Genomic DNA, 25,387 nt, shown 5'->3' on the forward strand with positions numbered 1-25,387 from the left:
GGGGAATTGAACCGAGGTCCTTTGGCTTTACAGGCAAAGTGTCTTAACCACTAAGCCATCTCTCCAGCCCAACCTTTTGTAATTTAAAAAATGTTTTTATTTACTTGATAGAAAGAGAGAATGGGCATGTCAGGGCCTCTTACCACTGAACAAGAACTCCAGACATTTGTGACATTTTGTGCATCTGGCTTTATGAGAGAACTGGAGAATCAAACCTGGACGGACAGATTTGCAAACAAGCACATTTAACCCCTGAGCAGTCTCTCCTGATTCACCTTTTTTTTTTTCTTTCTTGAGACAGGGTCTCATGGGAGCTGGGAAGCTGGCTCAGTGATGGAAGGCAGTTGCTTGAAACAGATGATGTCTCATTGAAGCACACCGTTAGGCTAGACTGGCTGGTCCACATGCCCCAAGGATCCACCTGTCTCCTACTTACTCCCCAGCCCTGAGATTACAGAAGTGCCCCTTCATGCCGGCATTTACATGGGTACTGAAGATCAAAGTCAGGTTCTTAGGCTTTTGAGGCAAACACTGTAGGACTCAGCTATCTCCCCAGCCACGAGTGTGTTTACATGCTCCTCAGTTATGAGAACTTCCGGAAACCTAGTTGTTGAGTTGAACTTTCCATGAGGCTTTCACAACCCACGGGGCAGATTTCCTATCGAGCCAAGAAACTTGAGAGGAGACAACTTTCAAACCCTCATTGAACACGTTTGGAAACTGAGGCCGGGGTGGGTAGTCCAAGGTGAGGTTTCGTCCAACGGCTCTATGGATGTATAATTGCAGTGAAGTCGTTAAGGCTGCCTATCTCAAGTCTGCAGCCTGGGTCTTTTCTACTATGAAATTGGGATTTGGCTATTGTTTACCTCTCCGGTGTTCTCGTGCGGATTCAGAAACGATGTATGGAAGTTGCAAGATAAATGGTGAACCGTTACGAAAATGGCATGAGGCCCTGTGCAGGGGTCTGCAAACCCCACGAGGCGGCGCTGAGGCACCGTCCCGGTGGAACCCCTTCTACCTCGTCCCCAGGGGCTCGCATCTGTGCAAGCCTCCCTCCGGGCTCATCTCAGAGTCAACGTCCCGCGGTCCCGAGCTGGTCTAGACCTCATTAGCCCCGCCTCCGGAGGAAGGGGGCGTGGTCTAGACAGGAGGGGCGTGTCCAACCCGAGACCAGCCTGGACCCGCCCAATCCAGGAGGAGGAGGGGGGGGGAGGAAGGAGGTGGATCACGTGACCGAAGAGTCGGTTCACCCTCCCCTATACCGGTACCACCTCTACCGGTCCCAGGGTGTGTGGGGGGGATATCTTTCCTCCTTTGGAGGAAGTAAACCATTTATCGTGTTTTGTTTATTATTTTTTTTAACTGTGTGTGTGTTGAAATAGCTAGGAGTCGTGGCTCTGGCCGTGGCTTGAGCTCGCCTTCGCTCCTGAAGCGGTGTCTTCGCTTCCAGCCTTCCTGCCCCCCCACCCGACGCACACGCGCACACACGCACACCAGACAGTTGGTCTCGTCCAGCCGGGCCCTGGGCGCGGCGGCGGCGGCCGCGTCACTGGCGGGCGGGATCCCTCCGCTCTGGGGAGAGCCAGCCAGCGCCGGACGGTGGAGTTGGGGTGACGGAGGAAATCCATCCGCGCCGCCGCCGCCGCCGCCGCCGCCGCCTCCGCCGCGGAGGAAGACAGGACCTCCCGCGCTCCTCCAGCCACCCCCTTGGCAGAGTCCCATCGCCACAGGTACCTCCGCTCACATAAAGGAGTCCTCATCTCCCCCAGACCCAAATTCCCACGGCGGGGGTGGGGTGGGGTGGGGAAATGTCCCTTCCTTCTTGTCTCCTGGGTCTGGCCTCTTGGGAACGGACGTAACTCCCCAGACCTCCCCTCCCTTCTCTGGCCCCGTCGCTCCCAAACCCGGAAGGGGAACTGGGTGGTGGTGGTGGTGGTGGTGGTGGTGGTGGGGAGCCCTCAGCCCTAATAATGCATGCTTTTCTCTGCACCAACAGTAGTGACATTTTTTTTTTTTTTACCCTAGACCCCCCCCCCCCCAAGCCCAGCTTCGCGTGCCTTTTGCTCTCTTAGTTAGTTGGGAGAGGGGTGGTGAGGCTAAATTCCGGCCTTCGTCTAGGTCCTGTCCCGCCCCCTTGCCCCACCACCATCCTCCCGCCTGCCCCTTGGGTAGCACCCCTTGTGTCCTCTTCGTGTCACACCCTTGCCAGCATTCGCCTTGCAAAACTCCAGAATCCTGGGAGATCCTGGCAAGGCCGCGAGGCCACCACTCTTGCCTGTCTCCACCCTACCCTCGATTCGGGCTCTGCCTGTGGCTTCTGACACTCTTAACCAGGAGGATTCGGCAGCCTGTTCTTTTCGCAGATCCTAAGCCCAAGCCTAGCTCGCAATGGTCTGCCCCCCACTACCACCCAGCTGTCTTTGGGGGGGGGGTTGCAAAATGGAGGTCTTGGCGACCGAAGGGCCAGGCCCTCTGAGCTTGTAGCGCAGCACTAGCCTTGTGCTTCCCAGCTTGCCAGGTCTGGGGACCCTCCCTTGTCCCCTTCTTTTCGCCCGCCACACCTGGGGAGTCGGTGTCACCCCCCCTTTTTTTTTACCCCCAGTTTAGGGCCCTGCTTGCTAATTGATGTCCCCGAATCTAGGGGCTGCTGACAGGGGCTTTGGAAGCATGATGGGCAGGGGGAACCTAAGGCTAGGAGCGTGGCCCCCGCCCCCAACGGCTTCTCCCTGACCTGTTTCCTTCTGCCCCAGGCCTGTGTCGTTGCTGCTCGGGCTTGGGGACTACTTGTCAGCTGGAAGGAAGGGGCTTTGTCCACACCTGGAAGTACGGGGTGTTAGCTATGTCCTCCCCCTCCTCCCCACACCCTCAATCAGGATGGGAGCATCCCCTGGCGCTGGCGGAGAAAGCTGAACTCACAGAGGGGAAATATCGCCGGGGAAGAGGAAGCCTAGTGTCTGGGGTGGGGTGGGGGGAGTGGGAGCTGGGTGGGGGACGCTCGGGTCGGCTGAGGGCAGTGTGCACGGCCAGATCGCACAGGTGTCCAAGGGGAGGGCAGGACGCCGGGCCCTGCTGGAGCGATGCCACCTAGGCCTCGGGGTGGGGGGGGGCATGGGGCGCTGAGCCTGTGGGGCCGGGGCTCTTGGGGTGCCCAGGGCTCCGGAGCCGAGCCGCCTGGGGTTTGCCTGCGGGCACCTGGGAGAGAGCAGCACGGCGCTTGGGGGTGGGGGGGGTGCCTCTCTTCGGAGCCCTAATTACTTGAGAGCTGCTCCCACGGGCTTTCTGCGGGCGCGGCGGGGCGGGCGACCTCGGCGCTGGAGGGAGCGGCGGCTTGGGGTTGTCCTCCCAGCCGCCCTCGCCCCCACCAGCTGCGGACGGCTAATGGGGCGCAGCCGGCCAAGGGGGGATTATCCGGGGTGAGCCGTCCCGAACCTATTAGTGCCCAATCGGCTTTTCCCAAATCCTGTAAACAGCCACCCCGGCCGGTTCTGGGGAGAAGGCGGGAGGCTGGGTCGGGCGGGGGCGATGGGGCCCGGGGTGGGGTCACCCACCCTTACAGGTCTCTGCCGCGGATGCGGTTGCCTTGGCAACGGGGCTAGGGTGGGGGCACTTCACCAATGAGGTGCTCTCAGTCCGGGTGACGGTTGCCTAGGCAACTCCACGAACAGCCTAGCTTCCCCCCTCTGGTCGGCCCCCCCTCCACCGTCTTAGCTGGGGGTGTGTGTGGAGGGTGTGCGGCGTGTGGGGGTGAATTTAAAGCGGCACCGCCCCTTTTAAAATTAGGTACTGGGAGGGCGGTGCCTGTGCGGGCTGGGGCGGACGCCAGGTCTGTTTTGGAAGGGACTGCCCCCTCCCCGGTTCCTGCCGCGGGTGTCCCGCCCGGACTGCTGTCCGAGGGAGGGGTTTCCCCTGCGCTTCCTCTTACACTTCCCGCTCCGTTTCCGGGGGGCGGGAGGGAGATTGGGGAAGTTGCCCTTTCCTTGGCAACGTCTCTTTGGTGCCATAGACCCCATCCTGCCTTGGGGACCGCGACCTCCCGTCCCTCTGCAGCGCTAACCCCTTCCGGGCCGCCCTTCCACCCCGCCTTCTCTCCCCCCACCCCCCGCACGGCCTTGGGGCCTGACGTCAGCCCCGCATCTCCCCCCACCCCAGGCCTCGGGCCAGCGGCCAGGAGCTGCCTCCCCCAGCCCCCGTCCCGCGGCCCCCAGCCGCCCCCAACCCCGCTCCACGGGCCCGGCGCCATGAGTGAGCTGGAGCAACTGAGACAGGAGGCCGAGCAGCTCCGGAACCAGATCCGGGTGAGGAGGGCCTGGCGGCCGGGATGGGCAGGCCCAACGGGGCAGGACTGAGAGTGCTTGCTTCCTGTTGCTTCGTAGGGGTGCCTGGGGCTGGGCGGGGGTTGCAGGGTGGAGTGGAGGAAAGGTACCGCAATCTCGTGTCTCATACTCTCCCTCTGCCTTATCTCGTGTTTTCTTTATTTTCTCACCACCTTGCTTCTTTCCTCCTCTGCCCTCTTGCAGGACGCCAGAAAAGCATGCGGGGATTCAACACTGACCCAGGTGAGAGGACTGCAGGGCTGTGTTAGGGACTATGGGGGGGGGGGGCAGGGTTGGAGGCCCACTGACTGCTGGATGGGCTCCTGTTTGTTGCCTGGGTCTCCCTGAGTGGCTTTGATCTCCACCTGCAGATCACAGCTGGGCTGGACCCAGTGGGGAGAATCCAGATGAGGACCAGGAGGACCCTCCGTGGACACCTGGCAAAAATCTACGCCATGCACTGGGGGACAGACTCAAGGTGCGTGGGTAGTAGAGTTGGGATCAGTGTTTCCACTTTGTTATTCATATTATGGACTTGGTGTGATTAGTGGGCAGAGCAGTAGTGGGGGGAGGACGACAGCCTCAGGTCTGTTGAGCACCTTTGTCGGAATGTTGGAGGATAGTGACACCCAGTTTTGCCAGGGGACCAGAGAAAAAGTGGGGCTTTTGGAGCTGCTTAAGTATTTTTCCCTAGATAGAAAGGGGGAATTGCCTGTATAGACATCCTGACTACGTGAGGTAACCCAGGCCCAGAAAGCCAAGCACCACATGTTCTCTCTCATATGTGGATCCTAGCTACAGATGATTGGGCTTCTGCGTGAGGAGGAAAATACTTGGTAGCAGAGGCCAGTAAGTTAAAAAGGAGACATAAAGGGAAGACAGAGGACATCCTGACCTCTTCTACCTGACCCCTCTGCCTTTCCTCTATAACCAGGCTGCTGGTCAGCGCCTCCCAGGACGGGAAGCTCATCATCTGGGACAGCTACACCACCAACAAGGTGAGTCTCATACCTAGTGGACAGGGGAATGGCCCCAGCCTCTGGCTGCCTCTGACTTTGGTTCGCCCTTTTCCAGGTCCATGCCATCCCATTGCGCTCCTCCTGGGTCATGACCTGTGCCTATGCGCCCTCAGGGAACTTCGTGGCCTGTGGGGGTTTGGACAACATCTGTTCCATCTACAGCCTCAAGACCCGAGAGGGCAATGTCAGGGTCAGCCGGGAGCTGCCTGGCCACACTGGTGAGAGAAGCCAGGGGTGGGGACAAGGAAGGGTAAGGCCAGGGTGGCAGAGGGGCTGTGATGCCCTCCTTAAGACTAGGCTGACCAACCCCTCTCCCCAGGGTACCTGTCATGTTGCCGCTTCCTGGATGACAACCAGATCATAACCAGCTCTGGGGATACCACCTGGTAAGGCCCTGCAGGCTGGGATGCCTGGGCTAATCCACACTGCTTTGGGGCAACCCAGACTCAACAGAGCAACTCAACACACCTAGCACCCCAGCCCAGGGGTTCCCCCACCACTTAAGGCTTCCTGAACTGTAGGAACTCTTGTCAGAGCTGGGCTGTCATGTGGTGAGAGGTAGAGTCTGTGCTTCACCTCATCTGTGGTCTCTTCCTTCTTCCTGCCTTCTCACCAGTGCCCTGTGGGACATTGAGACAGGCCAGCAGACTGTGGGTTTTGCTGGACACAGTGGGGATGTGATGTCCCTGTCACTGGCTCCCGATGGGCGCACCTTTGTATCAGGTGCCTGTGACGCCTCCATCAAGCTGTGGGATGTGCGAGATTCCATGTGCAGGCAGACCTTCATCGGTCATGAATCTGACATCAACGCAGTGGCTGTAAGTCGGGGTAAGGCGGGCAATCCCTTGCTTCTAGGCTACTGGCACTACTCCCCATCCTTATCTTCACTGGCCTGCATCTTGCAGTTTTTCCCCAACGGCTATGCCTTCACCACGGGCTCAGACGATGCCACGTGCCGCCTGTTTGACCTGCGGGCTGATCAGGAGCTGCTCATGTATTCCCACGACAACATCATCTGTGGCATCACCTCGGTTGCCTTCTCACGCAGTGGCCGGCTGCTGCTGGCGGGTTATGACGATTTCAACTGCAACATCTGGGATGCGATGAAGGGTGACCGTGCAGGTGAGATGTCGTCAGTGGTATACATCAGGCAGAGGTGGAGCACATAGGTCAGATCAGTTCAAATGTCACTGTCCTTCCCAGGTGTCCTTGCTGGCCACGACAACCGCGTGAGCTGCCTTGGGGTCACCGACGATGGCATGGCTGTGGCCACAGGCTCCTGGGACTCCTTCCTCAAGATCTGGAACTAACCTCCCCAACCCCAGCTGGGCCCAGGCGGGAAGCAGCCCTGCCCATGCCCACACTACAGACCGGGAGCTCTGGCTGGGCCCTTGCCAAGCCTCTCCTTGGGCCACAGGGCCTTGGGTCCTGCTCCCCCACCCAGGTTTGGTTCCTCCAGGGGGGGGGCCCCCACTGTGGAGATAAAGATGGGGATGGAATGGGGGAAGAGGAGGGGCAGGAAAGCCCTTATCCTTTGCTGCCCTGGGGCTGGGGCCTCACCCCTCTGGAGGGCCAGAGGCAGGAGGAAAATCCAGGGGCTGGCTTTTTTAAACTGGTTTTATTTTAATTTTTATTATATTTTCAGTTTTTCCATAAAGGAACCAATTCCAACTCTGTACCTGGTCTCCTCCCTTGCTGTCTCTGCTGCCAGAAAGTAGACAGGCAGTGGGTATGGGCCCCAGTCAAGCTGTAGGCCAAGGGAACCCATTCTTCCTCCACACAAGGCTGTGTCTAGAGCCTTCTAGATGTGCATAGCCCATGTGGCTGTGCCCTCACTCAAGATGCCTTAGTCCCCAGCTTTGAGCCTCCATTCATCACTATGTACTGTCCCACCAAAAAAGCTTGCAGACAGGGAGAACACACACCAAGTTTTATTGGGGCAAGTATTTACAGGGACAGGAAGAAAAAAGGGAAGTCACACAGGGTGGTGGTGGGGAAACTGGAGAAGGGAACACAGGACACCTGTACCACCCTGAACCCCGAAAGGGTTGGAGCAGCTAGGGCCCAGGAAGACTGGGACTGGGAAAAGACCAGATAGGGGTGTGAGTCCCTGGGCTGGGGGGCTCAGGGCTTGTAAACATTGACCACTCTCAGAGGGGATGGGGTGGGAGAGGGCTCCCCCTACATTTCCTCACAGGGTTAAGGCCTCTCCAGGCTCATGGGCCCCCAAGTTCAAAGTCTCTTTAGCTGGGGAGGGAAGGGGCAGGAAGAGACAGGAAGTGTCCCCCCTTCCCCTGCATTGGCTGCGGCAGGGGCAGGGAGGTTACATTCAGTCACAACAGGAGCCTCCCCCGCCCTGCAATGCTGCCACAACGGCAAGAGGGAAGGGGGAGTGGGGGGCCAGCAGCAGCAAGACCTTTCCCCCTGGCCCGTCACCCCTTATTGCTTTAGAGAGAATATTGTCTTTTCACAGACGCTAACACTGTCAAAACCAGGGAGAAGTAGGTGGAGGGGCCCTTCCACCTAGAGGCCAGCTTTATCCCCAACACTGACCCAGTTGCCACTTTGGTGCAAAAAATAAAAAATAAAAAAATAAAGAAGTCCTTTCTGGGATAGATGCGGAAAGAAACTGGGGCCACTCTCCACTTCCCCAGGGCAGAAAGGAGAAATACATTCATGGAGGGGAGGCAGTGGCAGTCTCGCCCTAATACTGCACTCTGAGCAATGAGGTCTATGGGAGTTCAATGAGAAAAGTCAAAGGATAAAACAAACTACTAAAAAACCAAATGGAGACAAGCCCAGGCAGGGAACTAAGAGTGAGAAGTCAGTCAGCAACAGGCAAGTCAGCCTACCCCAGACCCTGGAGACACTTTTTTGCTCTTGACCCCATCCTTACCCAACATTAAAAAAAAAAAAAAAAAGCTGAAGGGAGAGATCAGCCACTCATTCCTCTCCCATTTGGTCGATGGAGTCAGGCGCAGAGTCCAGTGGTCCATACCCCATACAACTGGCTGCAAATTGGGGGGGGGGGGTTCCCATGATAGCCATTTCTATTACTGCAGGTTCAGCTCCATGTAGCCCTTCTGCCCACAGGAACAAGGACCAGACCTTGACAAAGTGAGGCGGCACTCCACAGCTCCTGGACGAACGGCTCCACCCCTCCTCAGAGGGGGTGAGGCAGGGGTTTTGGGGCCAAAGAATACATTCATGTGGCAAGGCAGGGAGCTGGGACTTTTTAAGTGTCACAGCCAGGCTGTCCCCCAAAATGGCAGCGGTGGGGGAAGCTCCTCAGCAGGCCTGAGTCCAAATTCCACCTTTCACTGAAGGCTGGGACTGACTGGCCCTCCCCGCCTCCCACCAGCCAGTTGTGGGAGGGCAGCTGGAGGCTGAGACAGCTTGTCCAACTTGTGCAACATTCCCCCAAAGCAGTGAAGCCAAGGGGTAACTTTGGTCCCCACCCTGAACACCTCTGTCACAGTCTCAGCCACAGGGAGCTGTCCAGAGGTCCAATGGGTGGGGATCTGAGAGGGCCTCACTGTGCAAACTGCCAGCGCCCTAGCTTCCAGTTACCCCAATGACCCACCTTCCAGGGACAGCAGGGTAAGTGCAGCCATAGGAACCAGGCAGGACAGGTCCATGGGGTCTGATACCCATTGCCCCAAAATAACAGTGTGTTTTTTCTTTCTGCCTCCTTTTTTTTTCTTTTTTCTTTTTCATCATTTTTCTTAAAAAAAAAAACAAAAACAAAAACAAAACCAACAAAAAAAAACTGTAGACCTTCCATTGTCACACCTACTATCCCCCAAGGGGGAAGGTGTCTAGGGTCTAGTTTTTAAACGGTATCTCCTAACATCATTTGAAGTAAAAAGGAAAAGAAAAGCCCCTCCCCCATCTGTAAAGTGCCTTGTGGGTGAGTTAAGGTGCATCGTGTGGTTTGTAACAAGTGCTGGGGACCCTGCCCCACTTCCTCCTCGGCTCCTCAGGAGCCCGCAGACTGGGGACCCGAGGGTCCAAGCTGCTGCCGCCACCCTGGCCTACAGCCCAGGGGGCTGGTGGGATGGGTTGGTCAGTAGTCATCCACGCTCTCGATCTCACCGGAAGGGCCGTGCAGGGAGTACCCTGAAGCCAGGGGAGAAGGGCAGGTGAGCACAGGCAGGCCCTGCCTGGCCTGGGAGGGGGAAGCAGAGCTCCTTTGGGGCCACACTCTACACTCACCCAAGATGCTGGGGTCTGAGTGCAGCATCAGGGCCCGCCTCTTGGCCTTGCTGCCCTCCCCAGGGCCAAGTTTGGTGCTATGGTTGGCCTGAAATGCTGTTTGCAGGGAGGTGCTGCTCAGCCAGGCTTCCTAAGGCCGCAGAGAGAGCAAGTTAGAGGGGGCCCCCAGTACCCAATTTTCTCAGCTCCCCCACCTCCCAAATCCTAACCTGCTGCTGTTGCTGCCGCTGCTGACTGGCTTTCTGCTTGGCCCTCCGTTCTAGGAACTGTTTGGCAAATTCTTTGGCTTCCAGCGTATCCCCCAGACAAGAACGGATATAATCATGGACATCATAGGGAGACTCCACCTCCTTGAGGATGGCTACAGCCATGGGCACTGTGGGGAGGGAACAGTCAGGCACACTGGCAGGTTTGGGCCGTGAGGGCCAGTGTGTGGCCACGCAGCTTGCAGGCGGGCCTGCCCTACCATCCAGGCTGCCTGTGGCGCTCAGGGTGTGGAGCATCTGCTCGCACCACTGCGTGAAGCCGTCCTGGGGCCGTGGGATGCCCTGCAGCAGCTTCAGCAGCTTCTCTTCCTCCTCGGTCTTCTTGCGAACAGGCCGACCTGGGCCAGGCACGTGGCTGTAGGAGTCACTGAAGACAGCAAGGGTGGGACGGGGGTTGAGGCCAGAGGTGAGCCCAGGGGCTCAGCACCCTTTTGACCCAACCCAGCAGGCAGTGTGCCTACCTGAGAGACGGGCTGCTCCGGCTGTTCTTCAAGCCCAGGCTGCGGGCCAGGCTCCCACTGCTCTTGAGGGTGTCTTCCCAGAGTCCCAGGCTGCCACCGCTGTTGCCCCCGCTCTTGTCAGGCCCGCCGCCCCACAGTGGCCCGGCCTCAGACACCCATTGGTTCAGAGGGACAGTGCCCAGGCCCCCAAGCTGCTACAGATAGCAGGAAGTCAGGGGGCTCCAACATGGAACCCAAGATATCTAGGCAGGGAGGCTAATTTGGGGGGGGGGTGTCAAAGGAAGAGGGATGAGGTAAAAAGACCAGGAATAGGGACATCCTCACAATCATGCAAGGACCCCAGGGCTCAGGCTGCCTGCATCACCCTGCAACCTGGGGAGGGATGGGTCCCCAAGGGCCCCTCCCTGCCTGCTCACCACGCGGTGGTTGGGGGCCTGGGCCCGCAGTGATTCCCGGGACACAGCCTGCTTGTGCAGCTGTCTCTCGCCCTCCAGCTGCAACTCCAGCAGAGTCTTCATGGACAGGCCCTGCTTGGCCAGGCCAGCCCAGAGTGGGGGCGGGGAGCTGGGCGCAGGGGGCACAGAGACAGCTGCCTGCTGCTGCTGTAGCAACTTCAGTAGCAGCTCTTGCTGCCGCACCTAGGCGGGTACATAGTAAATGAGGGTGGCTGGCTGACCAAAGCATGAGCCAGGCCTTTGGGGATGGGGAATACAAACCTGCTTCCGCCTGAAGAGCTCCTCCTCATCCTGCCTCCGTTTCTGCTCCTCCTGCTGCTGCTGCTGACGGCGTTTCTCCTCGCGGCGCTTGCGCTCCTCTTCCTCCCGCTTCGCCCTGAGCTCCACTTCTCTGCGCTCCTGGAACTGAGGTGCCACACGCATCAGCTGGGAGGCGCGACTGCCCCTCAGCCAGCCTTCAGTCAAGAGCACTACTTACTTTATGTTGCAGCTGGAGCTGTTCCAGAATTGGACCCTGAGTCGAAGAATTAATTGGTATGTCCCAAAGACTGGCCTCACCACCTACAGAAGGAAAGACAGTCTGCAGATACTGCCCATGGTCCTACCCAGCTGTGCTCTACCCCAGGGCCACAGACTCAGACACTCTCTGTATGTGGGGGATGGCAGACTGGCTACTCACCTGACTGTGATGAGGCTGAGGTATGTAAGTCCCAGAGGGGGCCTGAATCTGGCACCGACAAGGAGCGGCTCATCGTCGGAAGCAGGTTCTGGTCCCCACCTCTGAGGAGCAAACCACAGACCCTCAGGACCCTGTCTGTACCCATTTGTGCCACCCTCACCTCCTTCCCACTACAGACCTGGGGGGTTTGAGAGCCTGGAGCTGCTGCAGGAATGTTGTGAGCTGCTGCTGCTGCGGCGGCGTCAGGTCCCCCATAGCTGCCTTTTCCCGTAGCCCACACTGCGGGAGCTGGCGGCTGTGGAAACAGACCAGGCTTGGGAGGTGAACCACACAAGATCACACCCTCACTGTATATCTAAGCCTCATAGCCCCCATACCTGCCAACCAGCTGAAGGAAGTGCTGGTGCTGCAGCTGCTGGTACAAGGCTGCCGCAGCCAGCTCCTGCTGCTTTTTCAGCCGCTCCTGATCCATGTTCCCCTGTGGAGACAACAAGCATGCCCAGTGTGATCATGCTCAGCAGGAGCCAGCAGCCAAGGTCCTGCCTCCTGCCCCCACTGGCCTTCAAGGAGATAGGGCTCACCAGCAATGGGGGTGGCGAGGGACCAGGGGCAAAGGGCACACGGCCCCACATCTTGATCACCTCTCCCAGAGGCTGGAACCCCTCATCACAGCCCCGCTTCACGAGCAGTGACATGGAGAAGTAGCCAGCCTGGAACCACTCTGCCATCTCCTGGGTTGTGAAGGGGCCTGGACCAAAGGTGTGAGAAGTCCACTGGGTTCAGAGAACACTCTAAAGATACCTGAGCAAGACCAGTCACTAGAAGCCCACCACCCACAGCTACCTTGGATCTCCCCCTGTGGGTCTTTGTAGAACCACTTGCGGGCAGCGCCATGGCTAAGGGGAAGGGCAGTGGCAGCTGTGGAGTGGCGCAGACCCTGGGTCTGCATGGCGGCGGTGAACTGCTCTTCCTCCAGGGAGCTGTCCTGCAGGGAGGCGACCAGCTTCTCTGCCTCCTGGGAGAGACAGGCAAGGCTGTCACCCAATCCCAGAAACACTGGGAGGGCTTCAGGCTCAAGAGGGGAGGGCAGGCCACAGATCAGGCAGAACAGAATCTGAGTCAGGGACAGGACAAAGGAGGACAACCCCCCCCCCCCGCCCCGAAACCCACCTGCTGCAGGTGCTTCAAGCCTTCTTCATCCTCCAGGTCTCCAGGTGGGCCAGGAGGCGAGCTAGCTCCAGGACTCAGTGGAAGAGCCTTCATGTCATCTCCTGGGATAAAGATAGGACAGGTGGAAGGGGCAGAAAAAGGGACAAGTCATGAGCACACTTAGACAAATGGCCTCTGGCCACAAACCCCTTCAACACCCATGCCTGGCACCCCTCCTCACAGGAGAGGAGGACCTTTTCCAGCCCTGGCCTGTCTACCTTCAGCTGCAGGAAGCTCTTTCTCCACAGCTTCATCACTGTCTCCATTTGTAGCCCAGAGAGGGCCCAAGGTAGGCAGCGAGGATGGGGAACCAGACTTCTCCTCTGGAGGAGGCAACATGCTCAGCTCCTTCGCACCTGCAAGAGCTAAGTAATGACCAGAACTCTGAACCAAAAGGGGACAGCCCTGTGCATGAAGAAGCACACAGCTGAGGTCCCGGGCAGTGCACCCATCCTTAGAGCTTTAGTGAGAACCCCAATGTGAGTGTGGACATGGCGACCTAAGCACCAACCTGCACTGTGCATGCCAACTCCCATAAGGCTGAGCAGGGCTTCCAAAGCTGACATCTAGGTGCAGCTCTGCTGCTGCAGGCTTCCCTCCCCACATCTCTGACCTCTGGCTTTGCATTTGCATCCTGACCCTACAGGTGGATGAGCAGCCAGCACCTATCCTGGTCACAGGCCCTTCTGCCCACAATCCTAACTCCAGGATCTCGAGCCTCCTGGTGAGGCCCTGCAGGCTCACCTGCTTCAGGCCCCTCCTCGTCCAGCCCTTCTGAAGGCTCCTCTTCCTCCTCCAGGCCCTGGAAGTCCAGCTCCTGCTCCTCAGGAATGGGCTCTTTGGGCCCTTTCTGTGTGGGAGAGGGACAGAGGGCCCATACACACAGTGGGTGGGGAGCTGGGGGACGGGTCCCCTAAGCCTCTTATCAGTTTTTCCCTGGCTTCTACAAGGATACCTTGAGAGGCAGGAAAGCCCCAGAGGCATCGAAGGTGCCCATTTCTTCATCTTCATCATCTAGGCACCACTCCGGGAGTCCATCCTTGTCATCCTCAAAGCCATCAGGCCCACGGCTCCTCCGGAGGTGAGAGCTGCCTCCCCCACCCCGCCCGTCCTCTTCACCACACCCTCGCTCCCCGCGTAAATCAAAATCAAACTTGCGCCGCCGTTCCCCATGTTCCCGCCAGCCAGCAGAGCGTGGGCCGCCATCTGTGAGGAGAGGTTGGGAAAGGAAATCTGTCCAGTCCAGCCAGGATGTCCTCCTGCTGCTCAGTGGACCGTCCCAACCACCAGTGTCACCAAGATTGCTCTCCCACCCTAATTCAGCCCATCCAGCTTTCTGCCCTCCTCCCAGCCACAGGCCACCATGGGATAGTTACTGAGTGCCACCCTGCCCCATCTCACCAGGGCTGGCAGAACGCCAGCGATCACCATCTCGCCGGGGTCCGGCCCCAAGTCTCCAGCTTCCCTCCTCCTCCTCCTCTTGCTCTTCGCGTAACGAGCGCCAGTTCTCACTATCTGAGCGAGCATGCTCCTTCCTCGGGCCAGCCCCTCCCTCCTCAAACCCAGATCGTGCTAGGGTGGGGAAGACAGACAATGAGCACAGTGGCCACCTTGATGTGAGAAGACTCTCACTACAGTCTACTCTAGGCCCTCCTGTCTCCCCCACCCCCATGTGGGGTAACCCATCATGGTACCCCCCACCTCTGGCCACCACGCTCACCACTCTCATACCTCCATCCCTCCTTGCCAACTTCTCAAATCGCCTCTCACCTCTGCAGGAAGAAAGGTGTTGGTCAAGAGCAGCACACCATCCCCCCGTACTCTGGGACTGCTATGCACCCGCCCTATGGGGAGCACCCAGCTGGGGAGAAGAGCCCATGGGATACACAAAACAGACCAGAGGAACCCAGAAGGAAAGGGCAGCTAGGACTCATCTGGTGAGTCTTTGGTTCCTTCCTACAGAGGGCCTGGCCTGGCCCTGCCCTATGCTCCTCCCTGCTCTGCCTCTTGGCAACCTTCCTTCCTTCCTTCCCACCTGTCATCCCAGCTCTGGCTTCGCTGGATCTCCCGGGGGTTTCGCCCAAAGGCCCCATCACCCTCCTCAATGCTTCTTTGGTAAAAGCAACTGTCACCACGGCCGCGACCTGGGGAAGGATGGAACACCACAACTTGCCAGAGTCTCTCTTCACACTTTCAGCACCACAGGCCCCAACTCGAGCCACCCCCAATCTCAAAGTCACCCTTCTACCTCGGCTCCTTGTGCTGCCCCTGCCACGGGTGGTGGCAGGCAGGGGGGCCCCAGTCCCTTTCCCCATCAGCCTCAGCACAGCCACACTGTTCACGGACAGGGAGAAGTTCCTCTGAAGAGGGAGCCGGGGTGGGAGTGAGGACCCACGTGCCCCATCACCCCTACTGTCCCATCCCTAACCCTTCCCCTCCCCTCCACAGCTCCCCCCATGGCCTGGCCCCACCTGCTCCTCCTCAGTCAGAGGCTCCAGGGCCAAGGGCTGCAGTGGCTCCTCCTGTAACACCGCAGCAAACTCCTTGTCCTGCAGCTCCTCAGGGACCTGCACATGGTGCATGAGTGTAAGACACCACCTGCTCAGGGAGTCTCTCCCAGATGGGACATCCAGATGAGGGAGCCACACTCCCTGACACCCTACCTTGTTCTCTTTGACATAAAGGGCCAGCATCTCCTCTCGCCCGTAGCGGTAGTCAGCCAGCTTGTACTTGGGCATGGCAGGGGATGGCGGTGGGGAAGTGACACTGCCCCCACTGGACAGGGCCCTCAGCCTAGAACAGACACACAAGGGAAGGGGAGGGATGGCAGTCAATGTGACCCCTCCCATTCTCCAGCTTCTCCCCACTATCTAGAACACATGTGACTCACCATTCAGGCCCAAAGTTGAGCGTCTCGGCAGCCATTGTGGAGCTGGGAGTGGTGGTAGTGGTGGTGATGGTGCTTCCCAGAGGTCAGGGATGAGTGGAAGAGGGAGGACCTGGTGTGTAATATCCAAACACCTGTAGGGCCACAGGACACACAGCCATGAGGCCAGCAGAGCCTCTACCAGTTGCTGAGCACCATGCCAGGCATTGGGCTCTAAAAGGACTCACCTATACCATCCACGTGACCCTCACACCATGAGTTAACCGAAGCTGAGTCAGGGTGGGAGAGATCTGGGAGAGTGAGGGAAGAGTTTAAGCCCCTTCCTTCAGCCTCTGCATAGCACCCTCCTGGAGCCCAATGCTTACCTGGAAGCCTTGCTTTGGGAAGCAGGAGAGGTTGTGTTCAGGCAGGGCCTGTGCTGGGGTAAACTAGGGTACCCAAGCTACTGGCTATTGGTCTGGCTTCAGCAGTGCCAGGAAGGGGTCTTCATATCTGGGAAAGACCCTTAGGAAGCAATGAGGGGAGGAGGAGTGATTAAATAGGGGTCAGACAGCCTCCCTACCTCTGACCCCTGCCATCCTGTAGAACTAGAGGTATTAGCTGCCTGCTGCACAGATAGATACACAAGCCTACTTGGGAAGCTAGGGAAGTAAGATCAAAAGTTCAAAGCCAAGGGCTAGAGAGATGGCTTAGCAGCTAAGGCATTTGCCTGCAAACCCAGAGGATCCCAGTTCTCTCCAGGACCCACATAACCCAAACACAAAAGGGGGAGTATGCATCTGGAGTTGGTTTACAGTGGCTGGAAGCCCTGGTGTGCATGCGCGCGCGCGCTCTCTCTCTCTCTCTCTCTCTCTCTCTCTGCTTCTTTCTCCCTCTCCAAAACAAAACAAAACAAATTAAAAAAAAAAAAACCAAAAACCTGGGTTATTAACAAAAAATTTCATTGCTGGAGAGATGGCTTAGTGGTTAAGGTATTTGCCTGCAAAGCCAAAGGATCCTGGCTCAGTTCTCCAGGACCCACATAAGCCATGCATCTGGAGTTTGTTTGCAGTGGCTGGAGGACCTGATGCTCCCGTTCTCTCCCTTTCTCTCCACCTCTTTCTGCCTCTCAAATAAATAAATAAAATATATATTAAAAAACAAAGTTCAAAGCCAGCTTGGGCTACAGATACAGCTTGGGCCGAGATAGCTTGTGTGGGTCAGATTACAATGAAGATGTAATTGAGGTAGGGACAAACATTCAGTGTCATAAAACAGGGAAAAACCCAATGGTGTTGGATGTAGTGGTGCCTGCTTTAACCTCAGCACATGGGAGGCAGAGACAGGAGGACTGCTAGTTTAAGGATAGTCTTGGGCACATAGCAAGACCCTGTTGCAGAAAACAAAACAACACTGGAGCACACAGATATCCTACAGAGGAAAATGTCAGCTTGTTTATTTGCTTTATTTTAGTTTTTCCAAGGAAGGGTCTCACTATAGCTCAGGCTGACCTGGAACTCAACTCTCCAGTTCCACTAGGCTGGCCTCGAACTCAGAGATACTCCTACTTCTGTCTCCTGAGTGCTAGGATTAAAGGCCTGCACTACCACACCCAGTTTCAGTTTTTATTTTATATTTGGTATTTTTGAGGTAAGGTCTTACTCTAGCTCAAGGTGGCCTGGAACTCACTCTGTAACTCTAAGCTGGCCTTGATTTCACAAAGATCCTTCTATCTCAGCTTCCCAAGTATTGGGATTAAAGGCCTGCACCATCATGCCAGGCTGAAAAGGTCAGTTTTGGAGAGAGAGATTAGACATAGAGCTAAGAATACAATGATCTCTTAAAACAAAACAAAACAAAACACCAGGAAGCTGAGGAGATAGCTCAATGGGTAAATCCCCAAAACTTAGGTAAAATGGCAGGTGCGGTGGCACACACTTAACACTCTTAGTTTGAGAAAGGTGAAGTCACAGTAGCCTACCTGATGAGTCCCAGGCCACTTAAGAGACCCTGTCTCAAATTGTGGAGTAAATGGGCGTGGTGGCGCACACCTTTAATCCCAGCACTCGAGAGGCAGAGGTAGGAGGATCACCTTGAGTTCAAGGCCACCCTGAGACTACATAGTGAATTCCAGGTCAGCCTGGGCTAGTGAAACCCTACCTCGAAAAACAAACACACACACGCACACACACACAGAAAGTGGAGTGCATTCCTGAGACCAAAGGTCTAGCCTTCACACAAGCATGCACATACATATGAACATGTACACACACATATACAGAATATATAGAAGCATTAAAAAGCCAGGATAAAAAAAAAGGCAGGATGTTTGCTTGGACACCAGAATCCAGGACTGGGTCTATGGGCAGGAACCAAGCAAAGGAACAAGATAGATTTATCCAGGGCCAAAGACATAGATCACAGGCTCAGCATCAGAGACTATTTACCATGTTTACCATGGAAACTCCCCCATCTCTTCCCCCTGATCAAGAACAGCCCCTCCAACAAAAGGCCAAGAGTAGGACATAGTTCCCTCACGTACAGTACAAGGCAGGCAGTCACTGAGGCCGACAGGAGGCAGCGGGGCAGCAGCCGGGAGAGGTTCCTCTAGGGTCCTGGGGAGGAGATTCTTAGGAGAGGGTTCATCCAGAAGGGACGGGAACAGAGGAGGAGGGGAGGTAGTGTCAAGGTGGTGTGTGTGGGCTTGTCACTGGCTGGCAGGGAGGCTGGACCAGCACGCCTCTGCAGTGTCCATCCGCGGCAGGATGCCAGGAGTCTGGGAGGGAAAGAGACAGGTTTCCATCAGGAGGCCCTAGGAAAGAGGCTCTGTAGCTGACTCTGCAGCAGACAACAGGACCATTCAGAATCCTAGCACTCTAGGGTCTAGGGTAGATACCTAAAGCCGGGGTAAGCTCCCTGCTTGTGGTGGTTTGATTCAGGTGTCCCCCATAAACTTAGTTGTTCTGAATACTAGGTTTCCAGCTGATGAAGATTTGGGAATTGGCGCCTCCTGGAGGGAGTGTATTGTTGGGGGCCGGCTTATGGGTGTTACAGCCACTTTCCCCATGGCAATGTTTGACACACGCTCCTGTTGCTAGGTCCACCTTATGTGGGCCAGGGTGTGATGTTCACCCTCTGCTCATGCCATCATTTTCCCTGCTATCATGGCGCTTCTCCCTGGATCCTGTAAGCCAAAATAAACCTTTTTCCCCACAAGCTGCTTTTGGTTGGGTGATTTCTACCAGCAATGTGAACCTGACTGCAACACTGCCCAAAGCACCTCGTCTTAACTACAGAGCCCAAGCAGACTCCCTGCCCTGTGCTACACTTAAGGCTTCCCGATCCCCCGAGTAGGGCTCATTTCTTTATTCATTTCTTTGACAGAAAGAGTATGAGAGAGAGAATGGGCACACCAGGGCCTCCAGCCACTGCAAACAAACTCCAGATGCATGGGGCTACCTTGTACATCTGGCTAATGTGGGTCCTGGGGAATAGAACTTGGGTCCTTTGGCTTTGTAAGAAAATGCCTTAACTGCTAAGCCATCCCTCCAGCCCTAGGGCTCATTTCTTTACCCTACAACCCTGACATGGTCTAGTGAACAGGCAGACCTCAAGGATGTGATGCCAAATGAAAACAAGTCAGTTATAGAAAAATAAACTGTAGGGATCACTCTTACAAAGGAATCTGTGGGGTCAAAGACATAGACTGAAAGCAGAGTGGGTCTGCTAGAGGATGTTAAATGAGTCCAGGGTTTCAAATGGGGACAAGGAAATAGTTCTGGAGATAGTGGCTGTGATGGTTGACAGCTGTAGCTGGGCAGTACTGTGACTGTGTTAATGTCACAGAACTGTACACTTTGGGTATCCTTTACATCTACATTTATGTATGTGTATATGGATGTCTATGTGCCACAGTGTTTGTGTGGAGGTCAGAGGACAAGCTCAAGGTGTTGATTCTATCCTTTTACCTTATTTTGTACAAGGTCTGTCTGGATTTTTGGTCCTGTGAACGAACACCAGACTAGCTGGTCCATGAGCTTCAGAATTCTTCTGACTGTCCCACTGCCATGGGAGCATATTGGGGTTACATATCTCTGTGCCACTTGCAACGTGTGACAGCTTTCGGTAGGTTTAGGGGATCAAAACTTTGGTGATCAGGCTTGTTTATCAAGCACTCCCCCCCACCCCGAAGGTAGAGTCTCACTCTAGTCAAGACCGACCTGGAATTCACTATGTAGTCTCAGGGCGATCCTCCTACCTCTGCTTCCAGAGTGTTGGGATTAAAGGTGTGCCACCACGACTGGCAGCAAGTGCTTTTCAACCAGTAAGTGATCTCCCCAGCCTGTTTCTTTCTTTTTAAAAAAAAAAAAATTATTTGAGAGAAAGGCAGAGAGAGAATAACATAGGCATGCCCAAGCCTTCAGCCACTGCAAACAAACTCCAGCTGTGTGTGCCCCCTTGTGTGCATATGCGACACTGTGCACTAACATCACTGTGCATACGGCTTACATGGGATCTGGAGATTCAAACATGAGTTCTTAGGCTTCACAGACAAGTGCCTTAAATGCTAAACCATCTCTCTAGCCCCCCCTTTTAATTAAGAGGGTGAGTATGAGTACACTATGACCTCCTGCCACTGCAAACAAACTCCAGACACATATGCCACTTTGTGCATTTGGCTTTAAGTGGGTACTGGGGAACTGAACCTAGTCCATTCAGCTTTACAAGCAAACATCTTTAACCACTGAGTCATCTCTCCAGCTCTGTTTTTGCTTTCTGAGACAGTCTCATGTAGCCCACGATTGAACTCACTATGTAGCAGGGTAAGCCCTCAACCTCCTGCTTCCACTTTTCAAGTACTGGGATTACAGGTGTGCACCACCATGCCCAACTTCAAATTTTTAAAGCTTTTTATTGACAACTTCAATTATTTTAAAATACTTTATTTGCGTAAGTGGGGAGGGAGCAGGTAAGAGTGGGCACACCAGGGCCTTCAGCCACTGCAAACAAATTCCAGATGCATGTGCCACCTTGTTCATCTGGGCTATGTGGGTACTGGGGATTTGAACCTGGGTTGTTAGGCTTTGTCGTCAAGTGTCTTACCCACTAAGCCATGTCTTTCCAGCCCAACGTTAGTTATTTTAAAGCAGTTTTAGTGAGGCTGGTGATGCAGCTTAGTGGCACAACATGTACTTAGCATGTGCCAGGCCCTGGATTCCATTCCCCAGCATAAAAAAAATCTTTTTTTGAGGGTGCTGGAGGGATGGCTTATTGGTTAAGGCATTTGCCTGCAAAGCCAAAGGACCTCGGTTTGATTCCTCAGGACCCACATAAGCCAGATGGACAAGGGGCACATGCATCGAGTTCGTTTGCAGTGGCTGGAGGCCCTGGTGTGCCCATTCTCCACCCCCCCCCCCCCCGCCTCTTTCTCTCTCTCTCAAATAAATAAATAAAAATAAAGTAAAAAAAATTGAGGGATAATCATTTCATACCTAAGCCTTTCCTGTTCCCAAAACAAAACCACCCCACATTCTTTCACAAAAGCCTCAGAAAATGCAATTTGGAGTCTCCACAGCTCTTTCCTTCTGTGGACAGACACCAGTCTTGGTGGTATGGAAGGACTACTGGGTGGGAAGGAGACAAGGGCGTGACCCACCTCCTCCTCTGTTGGAAGTTTGCCTCCTGCCCCTATAAAGAGCCTGCCTCAGAAGGAATAACTGGAGGCTGAGATAGGAGGATTGCTGTGAGTTTGAGGCCACCTTGAGACTACACAGTCAATTCCAGGTTAGCCTAGGCTAGAGCGAGACCCTACCCTGAAACCTCCCCGCAAAATAAAGACTAAGCAGATCCAACGTATGGGGGCGGGGACCAGGGACAGTACAGAAACAGGGAAACAACCAGGGGAGGAGAATGGAGCCAGAAAAGGACCTGGCCCCTTCCTCATGATGAAGGGGCCAGTGAAGCAGCAGAGAAGCCACCAAGTGGTCTTCATCCCTGCCACAGGTGGGCCTCCGCTGCCTACAAGCCAGGGGCTCATGCTGAGGGGATTCTGCTCCTCAAGGGAGCTCTTGGCAGTGACTGGAGACTTCTGGAGCTCTCATAACTGGGCAAAGGGGTGCCACTGGACATCCCACAACACACAGGACAACCCTCACCACAAGCAAGCGCACAGTCTGCGATGTCAACAGCAAGAAGTCCTCCTCTACCCACGAGCCCAGGAAGTGCCTCTGCTGTCTCCGAGGGGAATGGAAGAGAAACCACAGGCACACTCACTCACATTCCCCTTGGAACAGCAGGGAGGTGATCCCCTCATCACACTGTCTCATGAGAGAAATTTCAAGCTCTGCCAGGAGAGAAACCTCTGAAAAAGAATAGATTTTAAAAAGTAGCCAGGCGTGGTGGTACACACCTTTAATCCTAGCACTTGGGAGGCAGAGGCAGGAGGATTGCTGTGAGTTTGAGTCCAGCCTGAGACTACATAATGAATTCCAGGTTAGCCTGGGCTAGAGGGAGACCCTATCTTGAACATAAAAACAAAAAGTAATGAAAAGTAGTGACACTAAGCTTGTCCATCACACTCGAAGTCTTTCAAAAGAAGAGGCGCAGTGGCAGGCCAGGTGGGGGAACTAGTGTTCCTTTCCCTCCTCACCATGGCTCCACTCCTCTCCTGGCCCTTGGTCCTGCCGGGGCTTCTGAAGGTCCTTTCCAGGCATTCCTTCAGGCCTCAGGGTAGGCCCTCACTTCCCTAGCATCTGAACTATTGCTATGAAAAGGCTGCCCCCTGCTGGAGACACATGGCGAGGGGCACAGGCTGGTCCTAAGAGCTTCCAACCACCAAGAGGGCTACAGCCTGTATTGTCTGGGGTTTATAACCTCAGGGATTAGGGAAAGGGGCACAGAACAAGTGATCCCAAAACTCAGTTAAGAATATTACTTCCTTACTCCATCACTCCTAAAATTAGCCCCAATCTGGAGCAATGTCCCTTGACAGAGTCCCAAATGCCCCAAGGCTTGGAGTAACTGACTGGCCCCAAACCCACTGTGGCCCTTTCCCAGGACAGACACCTTCCACCTGTGGAAGGATGAAGGTTCAGAGGCTAAGAAGGGTTGCTGGACTCCTCTGGGGTGGTCAGTCATCCCAGCTGGACTCTGGAGCCACCATAACAAGTAACACCAGTACTTGGCAGTTGTGAAGGACTTCACAGTCTTTTAAGCCTTTCACACTTTACCTCATTTGATCCCTTCTGCCCACTTGCCCAGCCCAGGGCTCTAGCTATGGAAAACAAGCATAGGGAGCTACAGCTGTTCTGACAGGGCACCTGGACACCCTCCGCATGACCCAAGACTAGAGAAGATGGGCAAGGTGGCTTGTTATTAATTTCATCTTACATGTTTGCTATTGCCTTTGGTGTTTGAGACAGGGGTGCCACTGTACATCAGGCTAGTCTTGAAATCACTGGCAATCCTCCTGTCTTGGCCTCCTAAGTGCTGGGATGAAGTATAGGTGTACCACCCAGTCCAGCTCCTTCTTAGACTTTTATGTAGTCTCTTGCTCTCACTCACTCTCCTCTAAAGTGGGTTATTTTTCCCATCCCAAACTCCAACCACAGAGCTGTAAAAGCCAATGGCAAAGAAACTTGGGGTTTTTTAATCTACCAAATCCCCTATACCACTAATTTATGTCTACTAGTTGACAAAGCCAGTCCAGTAGTCTAACGACACAATCCACTTGGCTGTTAAAACCATCTGGGATCCACAAAGCTAATGGCACAAGCACAAACTTCACCTATACTTCAAACCCTTCCCAGAACCTTGCAGAACCAAGACACAACCTGGGACATAAACGTGGAGCTAGGATGGAAGGTGGCTGGCTTGGGGCTGCAAGGACAGTGAGATGGGTAGGAGCCAGAGACTAAAGGGCAAATCCCAGGTAAGGCTGGGGACTGAATGGAAGCAGGTATGTCAGCTTGGAGGAGCAGTGAAAAGGCTGCCGGGAAAGGGGTCTTTCAGAAGATACAACTTTAAGAATCAAGACTGGGATAAGCGAAGGAAAGATCCCAACAATAAGCATTTATTATCTTCCAGTGGCCCAATTCTAGAACGAAACAGACCCAAAAGTTGCCAGGGAATTGGAATAAGTACTAGATTAAGGAGAGGAATGAGTCAACTTGCAAACAAACAAACAAACAAAAAAGGGAGGTATACTGTGAGGTGCTGTATTCTGGAGGTTGCTGCATCCGGGTGGGCACGGGCTGAAGAGGGCTCTGGTCTGGTGACAGGGAGGACCAACAAGCAGCTCTGTGACCCGGGGGCTGCATCCGGGTGGGCACGGGCTGAGGAGGGCTCTGGTCTAGTGACAGGGAGGACCAGCAAGCAGCCCTGTGACTTGGGGACTGCATCAGGGTGGACTCGGGCTGAGGAGGACTCTGGCCTAGTGGCAGAGAGGATCTGCTAGGACAGACAGAGGAAAGAGACCCCCCCCATGACCAAGCACTAAGGTGACCTGTTTGAAACGCGGGACACGTAGCTCAGTACAGAGCCAGACCAGGTGCTTGGGTGTATTGACAAGAGGGAAGGAGAGAATAAGCAGCTTCCATGTTGGCCAAAGTGGTGCTGAACGCTTGGACCTGGGGGTGGGGGGAAGACTCGCGAGCCCTACCTTCCCCCTCCCCCAAAAAACCCAGCTTGAACCCGGCGGCGGCGGCACGTAACCGGGAAGGAGGGACGGACAGACACACACACACACACACACACACACACACACACACGGACCCACAGCCCGGCAAAGGGCCGACCTGAACGAGGTGGGAGGGACCCCGGCGGCGACCGTTAGGAGCCCGGGGAGGGTGGGCCGGGAGGACGGCGTGCCCTTCAGGGAGGAGCAGCGCCAGGTGAGCGCGCCCGGAGCGTCGGTCCTCCCGTCCGTCCGTCCGTCCTCCCGCCGAGCAGGGCGCCGGCCTTTCCCTGGATGGGGGTGGGGAGCAGCAGCAGCCTCCCCGAGACCCGCGCCAAGGCCGCCCGCCGGGGGGGGGGGGGGGAGGAGGAGGAGGAGGGACGGGTGGAAGTGGAAGGCACGCGCCCCGGCGGCGGCCTTTTTTTTAAAATGTTCTTTTTCCCCCCGCAGCCCTGCGCCCCGGGCGGGCATCCGAGGCCCGCCGGCCTGCAGCCCGAGCACGCCGCGGCCGCGCTCCGGTCGCTCTGTCTGTCGGTCGGGGGCGGGCCTGCTCCGGGGCCGGGAACGGCGGGGGAAGACGGGGAGAGAGGAGAGAGAGAGCCCGGCAGGGATCGGGATGTCGGCGCGAGCGCTTACCGCGGCCGGTCCCTCCCCTCCCCTCGAGCGTTGGTGACGAGCGACGGTGTGTGGGTTGGTTGGCTGGCTGACTGACGGGCGGACGGACGGACGGGCGGGCGGACGGACGGACTGGCGGGCGGGCGGGCGGACCGACGGAGGGCGGACGGCGGCGGGGGGGAGGGGGGCGCTGGCGCTCCCGCGGCGGCCGCTCCTCTCTGTTTGTGTTTGTAGCAAGATGGCTGCCCGCCTCGTACCACGTGACGAGGACGCGGGGCCGCCCCCTTCCAACGCCGCCGCCGCTACCGCCGCCGGCCGGATGGCCGTCTGTCCGTCCGCCCGCCCGCGCCCTCCCTCCCTCCCGCCCTCCGCGGTCCGCTCCGTCCCGCACACTCCGCCTCCGCGCGCGCCCGGCGCTCCCGCGGCCGGCCCCCGCCCCTCCCCCACCCGGCACGCCGCCGGGACACGTGACCCGCGGGCGAGCGCGCGCGGCCGCGTGTGCGCGTGCGTGCGTCTCGCTCCTCCCCCTCCCCGCGCGTCACGTGACGCCAGGCCCCGCGGCTGTGGCCGAGGAGGATGTCTCTCTCCTGTGCGCGGTGTTGTTCCCCTGTTCTC

General features: G+C 56.3%; 2 protein-coding genes across 8 annotated transcripts; one reads left to right on the forward strand and one right to left on the reverse strand.

Moving 5' to 3' along the window:
* The first annotated feature begins 1,600 nt into the window (after positions 1 to 1,600).
* Gnb2 (G protein subunit beta 2) lies at positions 1,601 to 7,008 on the forward strand. Its single transcript, XM_004666306.2, has 10 exons — positions 1,601 to 1,730; positions 4,150 to 4,295; positions 4,518 to 4,556; positions 4,685 to 4,791; positions 5,248 to 5,311; positions 5,388 to 5,550; positions 5,652 to 5,718; positions 5,949 to 6,150; positions 6,238 to 6,454; positions 6,536 to 7,008. The coding sequence occupies exons 2-10, from the start codon at positions 4,239 to 4,241 to the stop codon at positions 6,640 to 6,642; spliced, it is 1,023 nt and encodes a 340-aa protein (XP_004666363.1). The 5' UTR covers positions 1,601 to 1,730; positions 4,150 to 4,238; the 3' UTR covers positions 6,643 to 7,008.
* A 239-nt stretch (positions 7,009 to 7,247) lies between these two features.
* Positions 7,248 to 24,917, reverse strand: Gigyf1 (GRB10 interacting GYF protein 1). Of its 7 annotated transcripts, none has more exons than XM_045143838.1 (28): positions 24,794 to 24,917; positions 18,026 to 18,259; positions 15,870 to 16,008; positions 15,732 to 15,794; positions 15,508 to 15,638; positions 15,281 to 15,410; positions 15,089 to 15,184; positions 14,866 to 14,977; positions 14,653 to 14,761; positions 14,349 to 14,389; positions 14,019 to 14,189; positions 13,573 to 13,823; positions 13,362 to 13,467; positions 12,836 to 12,982; positions 12,579 to 12,679; positions 12,252 to 12,423; positions 11,990 to 12,156; positions 11,786 to 11,886; positions 11,587 to 11,703; positions 11,409 to 11,509; positions 11,208 to 11,290; positions 10,991 to 11,134; positions 10,691 to 10,912; positions 10,275 to 10,468; positions 10,014 to 10,180; positions 9,757 to 9,923; positions 9,548 to 9,677; positions 7,248 to 9,451 (listed from the first exon to the last, which is right to left on the reverse strand). In XM_045143838.1, exons 5-28 carry the CDS (start codon positions 15,540 to 15,542, stop codon positions 9,399 to 9,401), a joined length of 3,117 nt encoding a protein of 1,038 aa, XP_044999773.1. In that variant the 5' UTR covers positions 15,543 to 15,638; positions 15,732 to 15,794; positions 15,870 to 16,008; positions 18,026 to 18,259; positions 24,794 to 24,917; the 3' UTR covers positions 7,248 to 9,398. The 7 variants fall into 7 exon arrangements, with proteins under 7 accessions (XP_044999773.1, XP_044999775.1, XP_044999774.1 ...); XM_045143840.1 differs by lacking the exon at positions 24,794 to 24,917 and adding an exon at positions 19,742 to 19,822; XM_045143839.1 differs by lacking the exon at positions 24,794 to 24,917 and adding an exon at positions 19,704 to 19,822.
* Between the last annotated feature and the right edge of the window lie 470 nt (positions 24,918 to 25,387).

Source organism: Jaculus jaculus, chromosome 2 (genome assembly GCF_020740685.1).
Source record: "Jaculus jaculus isolate mJacJac1 chromosome 2, mJacJac1.mat.Y.cur, whole genome shotgun sequence".
Classification (NCBI taxonomy): domain Eukaryota; kingdom Metazoa; phylum Chordata; class Mammalia; order Rodentia; family Dipodidae; genus Jaculus; species Jaculus jaculus.